We start from the raw sequence: 8,558 nt of genomic DNA, 5'->3' as shown, positions 1-8,558 counted from the left end.
AAGAAGGCTTATCAGGCATCAAAGACTTAGCAAGTCTCAATTTGAGATTTCAAAGGAAAGATGACAATATCCAGAGGCTAGTGATACTGGCTTCAAATATTACAGCATTGTCATAATATACAATAATAAAGAAAAAAATGTATTTCACAGACGTTTCAATAGATATATAGTACTGCCATTAGTACTGTTATTAGAAAATTATATTCAAAACCTTAACTATTCATAAGAAAATGATAACTAGAAATGAAGACTGGGACTTGGATGGTGCTACGGTGGTGAAAAGTTAAGATATTATATTATTTTAAATTAATGGTCTTATCTTACACTTGATTTCCTTAGCTGTACATTGTAGACTATGATTATTGGACAGTAACTCAATTGGTTGTTTTGACTCTCAACCCAAGCACATTGAAATGAAATGCTGTCTGTGGAGGGAAAGTGCAGAACACCATCTTAAATTTGAGGGTATGTAGAGCTTTTCTATTGCTAACCTCACCAGTATGTTGCTCGAAAGTGTACCAACCAGCTGATTTTGACATTTCATTATGTGTCTTATTACATACAGACTGCACTGTATATTTTGATATATTATATAGACCTAATATCTAGGTGTTCTTACCAAATCAAGTAAACACATGCCAACATTTATTTCCCAAATCTTTTAGGTCAGTGTGACATTCCATGTGTAATTCGCAATGAATAGGAGACTAGATTACCAATATTAGTAAAATTAAATTGGCTATCTGTGACACTAAGTTAAAACATTCACTGGTTCATGGCCACTGTAAATTGTTTAATTTCCACATCGTGTAAAGTATTTAATTCTGTAATTGTCCTAGTTTTACTCCATATGTAGTATGTAAGTTGGTAACCTGCGATTTTCAGGGTCCTTATTTCCATTATCATGTTATTTCTCATTGCCTGTTGAAGTTAAATTCTACTGACACCACACACGTTCTAAAGAGTGAATCAGATGCAATGGTTATGCAGGTGTTTGTTGGAGCAACGATTTCATCCAGCAGAGCTGGGGTCTTTATTCATTTTGATTGTATTTATGACAGCTGGGCTTGGTGGTTTGGAAATAAAATAGAGGGACTGTAGTGAATGAAGAGAGGGCAGGGCATACTAAGTGCATTTACTGCTTAATCAATCAGAGTTTAAGGCGTCATCAGGCAGCAGGGGCTTGTGTGAACAAGGGGCTTTGGGATGATGATGAGCAACAAAACAAAACAAAATCTGAATAGGATACCCACAAGACAGAGAATAAGGAGTAGCAGCAGAAAGACATGTATACGAACTCGAATCTGCACAGGGTAGCCTGTATTGTTTATGGCAGGTGTTCTATACTACTAAAAAAATATTTTTTCAGCTCATTCGTGCTTCAGAATGGCTAGCATTCCATTTAAGCCATATATCATTCCAAATTTAGACAGTGGTGACAAAAAAGTAAGTTAGCTTATAGATCTTGAGTAGTTTACTAATACATTTTTATCCTTCATCGTTAATGAAACCTGTTTGTTTATTTAGTTATTTCCGCCATGATTCAGTTTTCACTCTCAAGAGGACAAGAATGTGTCTTATGTGTTCAGATTCTGCAAAAGGTCAGTACTGCATTTCTTTGAAGATTCCACCCAGTAAACCCTGCTCTCTCTGGAGAAAAATGACCTTTTTCCTTGATATGACCAAAGTGAGAATAGATTTTCTCTCGTATCCATGTGGTGGCCTCATAAATCTTGCTCATGTCATCAGGAGGTGAAGACGCAATGCGATGGTGTTTGAATGCAGTGGTGAAGCCTAAGACCTGAGCTTCTGTTCCTTGTCCATACTTTTGATCATTTACTTACGCAGTCAACATGTGTTTTAAGTGACAATTTTTTTTAAATGTGCCTTAAACAAAAATATTGTCCTTTTATGACAAATTTTCACTCTAAATAAGCAAACATTGCAATCAATTCAAGTTTTTTTTTTTTTAACCAGGCCATACATTTTATGACTAATTTTAATAAATATTTACTTTTTTCAATTCCTTCACAGTACAGTAAGCGAAAATGAACAAATAACTGCAGCGATTCAAACTGTATGCAGAGGAGGCAGAGCAGACACCTTTCTCTGGTAGATCTGCAATGTTCAAATTTTGGAACACAATTTGTGTCTAGTTAAACATTTTAAAGGCAGAGAGAATAAAATTTGTCTCCTTTCATACAGATAACTCATCATATTTAGCTACAATAGAAGTACAACAGTATGTGTTACCAATTATTTTTGAGAATCACTTAGTGGGTAGCGATCATTTGACCTTTTACATTCACAATTAAAGCTGGCGAACATGGCTGTCAAATTATATAATTGTGTGGCATTCTGTAGTATGACCTGTGCTTTTGAAGTTGTTGGCTGGGGCTATTGTCAAATAGTCAAACATTTGTCAAATAACATCATTGTCTGTTTCTTTAGGTAACACAAATAGTCTCAATTAGTATTCATTCATGCATCAGCCTCCCCAGAAACTTTCCTCACCAACCACCACTGCTGTCCTTTACCCTTGGTTTAAAGATTGCACAAACTGTGTGTACATTTTTTACAGCCTCCATACCATCAGTACTCTTCTACTCTGGACTGAATGTTTGACTTTAGATCAATGCTTTGGGTGTGGTAGAATCATTTATGTTCAGCTACTTTTGTCTGAACTGTGGAAGAGTTATAGTAGGGCTCAATGGGGGCTGTAAATCATCCAACACTCATGATGGCTATTGATTTAGTGTTCAGAGTCTGTGCTTCCCTTTCTTCCCAGGTACCAGCAAAGATCTGCTCCCTCATATATCTGCCAGTTATGTGAGATTAACTTTGTATTTTATTTCTCTCTCTTGATGTCTCTCACACACATACACTCAGATTAGTTTTTCCCATATGGTGGTCCAGGTGCTAAATCTTACTGGAGATAACTGCCCAACAGGCTTTGCTTGGACATAGTGATTTGCTATTGGTTTGGAAGATTTACTCAGAGACACTGTGAATCTCATACCCCCCCCCCCCCAAAAAAAAAAAACAATAACAAGCAAAAACAACAACAAAAATAGTAAAGAATCATTTTTATTATAGCATATAACAAAGCTAGCCTCTTTTCCAACATTTTGTCCAATATTTGTTAAGAACCATTACCATGTGTAATACCACCCAAGGTATAAACTAAAAAGCACATATAAACAACCAGATAAACTGGAAAGAAATCCTAGCTACAAGTTACACAGCCCTTAGCACCATCAAAAATGACCTTTCTCTGCAGAATCCTCAAAGTTGAGGTGTCTTATTTTTCAGCATGTTGGGTGAAGCTCATCATTGAAATGCCTTGTCTCAGTTCCTTAGTATGTCCATGCCTACAAATCTTTCTAAGACATTTCTAAGACATTTAAAATAAAAGTGAGTTCAGTGCAACCTCTGTCCCCTACTAGCTCTCGAAGCACAAACTTTTGATGAATTAGACAGAATGGTGGGATAAAATGAGTCACTTACTTGGATACTATAAGCTCCATAAGCCTCTTGGTCTCCTGAGTGCATTACACTGCATTTCTTGAATGTCTAACTTTTTCTACATTTTTAATCTTATGACCTTTGCTGCAATGCTGCTGAACAGTAATGGAACTTCACTTGCCCCTCTACTAGGTCATTTACTATGCTACTTAAAATCTGGCTTATCTTTACTATGACATGACAAACCTTTGAGAAAACCAAGCCTGTAAATTTAAGATGCTATTTGTGGGGTGGTTACAGAATGCAATGTTAACAGTGGCAAAACTAAACAATTTCCATAAGAGTAACTATAAATGAGATCAATACTAGGCTGCATAACATTTATGTGGAAACACTAAAACTATCAAGAAAAATGTACTTGTGCCTGTATCCAAGAACAATTGTACAAAATGTGTTTCTGTTGCCCTCAACAAACTCAAACAATCAGTATGCAGAGAGAATTTCATCCTGTCCTCAATGAAGAAGGGACTTGGCATGCTGAGAGTTGGTATTAAGAAAGCTAGATACTAACATGGGCTTCTGGCAAACTCCCTCATTCTGAGGGTTCAGCCAGATCCAACACCTTTATCACATCATTTCTTACTATTTTAAAAGGTACTATTCGGCATCGTCTTAGCTCCAGTTCATTTTCAGGAAAGGCTGGGTGCTGTCCTGGACTGACTTCCAAGCACACTCAAATGAGTCATGGATGATGGAAGGATGCACATGGTGCTGCAGAGAATCCAATAGGCAGGCAGTATGCTGAACATGGTGTAGTGTAAGATGGAAATAAAAGTGTATTAACACATGACAAGATGGGAAATTTTAAGATCACATTTTATGAACAAAAGGCATGGTTTCTATAACTTGTTTTTCATGTCTTGACACACACTTTGTTTTAGTTCAGCCTGTCTTGTCTGATATGAAAAAGCAACATGTTATCCAATAAAATACCCTTAGATTAATTCTTAAATAACACAGCCTATAAAAAGGACGACTGCTTTAACTTTTAGGAACACATAAATTTAGCTCAACCTAGTGACTGCAGAAGGAAGTGACAGGTAATGCTTTCACACAATTGTGAAAAACAAGGTACAAGCTCAGAAAAGGAAAGAACAAAAGATGAAACAAAATACTGGAAGGCAGCTTCTGATTTTCCCCCCTGAGTAAAGGCAAGCTTGCATATGGTTTAACGTTACCTTGTATAAAGTTTCCAACTGCCACAATTTAGTTTTGCTTTGATATCCAAATAATTCACACCAAAAAGAGAAAAAAAGCCACTAATGAAACAAAATTTGATCAGCCTAAACTCCCAATGAATCTGTTTTTCTTGTTTACTTAAAAGTGCAATAAACACTGTTGACTGGAATATATTCCTTGTATTGTTTTATTTGTTTTTAGTTAGTTGTTTTCAACTTTTATTTATACTTTTTACTCGACCTTCCCAGTTAAGTAATTTTTATTGATGGGTACTTCTCATTCAGGCCTATACTAGCAGTCAAACTAACCCCCAAAAATTGACAAGTAAAAAGAGATACCAAAAACTATCAACCAAACAAACAGCATCATTATATATAAAATCAGTACCTACTGGGTATAATTGGGGGTGTGTGTGTCCCCTTTGTTAGGGTCAGGAGTGAAAGTCTATGGCTGGAGGAATATACTGAAAGAAGTACAAAAGAAAGGACAAGAGCTAAACATTTTATAATTTATAATTGAATATTTTCTTGAAGACAGGACTCAGAAACATCGTTTAGTTGTTTAAAACTGGTCATAGATTCTAGCTCTAAAGCTATTCGACAACTCCAAATTGACACATCAGATTACCTGCACGCACTGAACTCAACACATTGTTCTTCTTACCTTCTATTCCTGCTTCCTTATCTGTATTATTACCCAGTCAAGGTGCAATTAATTCTAATATATGACATTAATTTCTGGTGGTGTTTAGGCCGGCAGCCTGTGGTAAGCTCTTCATTTTCTTTGCTGTCACCATCTGTGGTACTGAAAAGTAAAATGCACTTCTGCAGCTCCAAGAGAAAATGACAGCAAGATTTCAGCCCTCCGCCACCCATCACCCAGCCTGCAGCTCTGTTCATTAGTCTGTTGCATCTCTCCATGTGCTGATAGCAGGCAAATTTCCCACGAGGCAGTGAGGTATCAGTACTTGCCTCTCTTCCCCATTCTTGCAGGATGAGGTGGAGAGGAAAAAACAGGCAGTTAAAGAGATGCACTGTCACGACATTCTTTGGAAATGTTAATGCTGCAGAGTTGATGAGGTCTTTGGTGTAGATACCAAACCTGAATCTCATTTGTCTGACTTTTGCAGTAGGAGTCTTGACCTCGTCAGAAGTACTGCAAAGTTTGAACTCAAACCATGTCTATAGCCCTAGCACATCTGATTAAGCTCACAAAGGCCTTCATAATCAGCTGATGAGCTAAATCAGCTCATTTCTTTCCCTTGTTCTTCTCTAGAGGACCACGTGCAGTGGAGCATGTTCTAATGATCTTTTATCTAAATCAGGAAGCACAGGATTGCACTTGCTATGTCTGCAGGAATGCTAAATCCCTGCCTACAAGATCCCATGAGGGAGTGCTTTCATTTGCAGCATCCATTCTCACATGAGAACTTGGCCTTTTCTAATGGCGTACTGGCACTAAAACAGACATGGCCATCTGCCGGTTTGACAGACAGTGTGAGAGAGGTGAAGCACTTAATGTAGATCTATGCTGAGTGGACAGTGGCGGTGGAGCTAGCAGCTCAACTGTCTACTAGTCATTTTGATTCCAATTGCACAGTCTCCTAATTGGCTGGATTAGAGACACCATGTCTCACATCTAATTAAATAATGGGAATAATCCCAGGAGTGCATCTGTACTTGTGTTGCCAGCTTCACAGGCTCTTGGTATAGACATTAAACTGTTTTCTCGACCGGGGGTGTAAATTTACACTATACTGCTATTCCAACACCTGATTTAATTTGTGAAGCGATTAAGAAATCACTTAGTGGCCATCAAGGTATGACTGCTTTTCCCAACTGATCACTGTTCTAAATCAGCGGTACCCATGTCTGAGGACCCCAGCTGTACTATCCAACTGAATGCTTTCCCAAGTCTAATTCAAGCATCCAGTTAAAGTTCAAAATGTATTAAAAATCATCACAAGTAGGGAACAACATAAAAAGGGTCAGAGCAGAGTGTACACAATTAATCAATTAAAGGACATTTACAAGACAAAATATTTGCTTTTTCCTTCTAAATGCAATGTGTTTTGCTTGCCTCTAAAAGAAAATGCATCACCAAGGCTAAGTGGGTGACAAACAATAATATTATCTAAGAGGTATTAGGTCTTGCTGTAATGATCCATCACATTAAGGAAGAATGCTGTTATGACATGATTGCCATTTACGGACGACTTCCTGGCAAAATCATAGCTAACATGTTAGACTGGAATAGAGTTGTGCACACGACAGATCTCATTCCCAAACAAAAAGGATTTATAAACTCATTCCTAAATGCTAGCAGCATAAGTGTGTTAATTGAGGACACTCACACAAGCAAACAAGAGAAAGAGAGGGAGAAAATATATAGAAGCCAGTGCATTTAAATGCAAAAAGCATCATGATATAAACAGTCCTGCAGAACTGGCCCTAACAGAGGAAGCCAGAATTATTGACAGGAATGGCAAATCCTTTTAGCATGCTTTCTCTTCATGCTCTGTACAGCGCCAGGATTGACACTATGCTCATAACCCTGATGAAAATCAGCGCTAAAAATGACTTCCTTTAATCTCTTAATCCTACCACCCACGCAGAAATCTTTGACTTGTCCTACCACTAGTATTGTCTCGCTACCCTAGTTTGTTCACAACTTTCCAAATACATATTTGTTTATGTGTAGTAATAAGTGTCCTAGCTTTAGTAGGAGGAATCCACACATTTCTGAGAATGTATATCAACACTAGAATCTTTGTAGCAGAATTGTCCGAATTCTGTGAAAACTTCATGGGAAAATGAGCAGGAAATATACAAAAACCATGCCTTACTTCAGATACCCTAGTCTATTCTTTTGTTTATCCAAAAATGCTCACAATAAAAAAGTGCCTTTCACACAGGCACACAGGTCTATAGGAGTCAGTTAGAGGTTCTTTCGTTGAGGTTACCCTTTTTAGGTTTTGTTTGGTTTTTTTTAAACCTTTTCCCAAGATCTTTTTTTTTTTTTTTTACAAAGTGAAAATGTAAAGACTGTCAAGGCTATGAATTAAGTAAACAAGTTTTTTTTTAACGATTTGTAATGCTTTTAAATAAACAAATGAATAGACTGAAAGAAAGAAATCCTAAAATTCCTGCTTTTTTCTCTTATAAATTAATTTTATATCCCTAGTAGTCTTTAGAGTGTCTTCCATCTTGGCACTAAATGATTTAATGAGAACCTGCCTCCAGGACTGCTGCGCATGCGTGTATGTGAGTGTATGCCTGTGTCATCTCTTGAGTGGCGGAACAAGCAACAGTCCTTCCTGTGTACTGGCACTGACTTCCATCTCCTTTCTTTGGCTGTGCCTAAGCAGCTCCAGTTCCCACTCCAGCACAGCCTTCCTTTCCCCCAGCTCCCTTATTGCTGCCGAAGCCCAGAGCATTCCTGAGGCCACTGCCTGACCTGGGTCGCTGCTCTGGGACTGATGAGTTGACCTGGAGACCTGTGGCCCATGGAGGTACGGTATGAAGCCTCTTGAGGTGGCTGTGGGGGCGTGTGCCTGAAACAGACCTTGTAAGCAGGTGGCCACTCTTTTTTCTACCCTCCCTTTCTGCTCATGGGAGAGCTGGGCTGCCACTGCGTGCCTGCCCTAGAGATAACGAGAAAACACAAGCAGCAGCTGGATATAGACAATAAAGGCAAGTTTCTGAGGGAAGCTAATAGGCATGCAAGATCACCTCTGAGTGTGTGCTGGACATGCACCTATAGACCTAATCAAAAAGTGTATGAAGGCCAAATGAAACTAGTTGCATCCCTATTCCCCCTGCTAAATTAAACAGTCAGTGTGCGTGGATAAGAGT

At 38.2% G+C, this 8,558-nt stretch overlaps 1 protein-coding gene across 4 annotated transcripts in view; it reads right to left on the bottom strand.

Annotated features, from left to right (window-relative positions):
- Positions 1-3,080: 3,080 nt before the first annotated feature.
- tedc1 (tubulin epsilon and delta complex 1) overlaps positions 3,081-8,558 on the bottom strand; it is a 16,531-nt gene continuing 11,053 nt past the window's right edge. For 2 of the 4 annotated variants that reach the window (XM_027014027.3, XM_081722210.1), the window contains one exon: positions 3,081-8,347. In XM_027014027.3, the coding sequence (XP_026869828.2) occupies positions 7,985-8,347 (363 nt within the window). In that variant the 3' untranslated portion in view covers positions 3,081-7,984. The remainder of the gene's footprint in view (positions 8,348-8,558) is intronic. The other 2 variants (XM_081722209.1, XR_014125698.1) reach the window with 2 other exon arrangements.

This window comes from Electrophorus electricus, chromosome 10 (genome assembly GCF_041902795.1).
Source record: "Electrophorus electricus isolate QZ-2024a chromosome 10, ASM4190279v1, whole genome shotgun sequence".
NCBI lineage: Eukaryota > Metazoa > Chordata > Actinopteri > Gymnotiformes > Gymnotidae > Electrophorus > Electrophorus electricus.
Note: the sequence above shows the minus strand (reverse complement) of the source record. Positions and strands in the feature narration are given on the sequence as shown.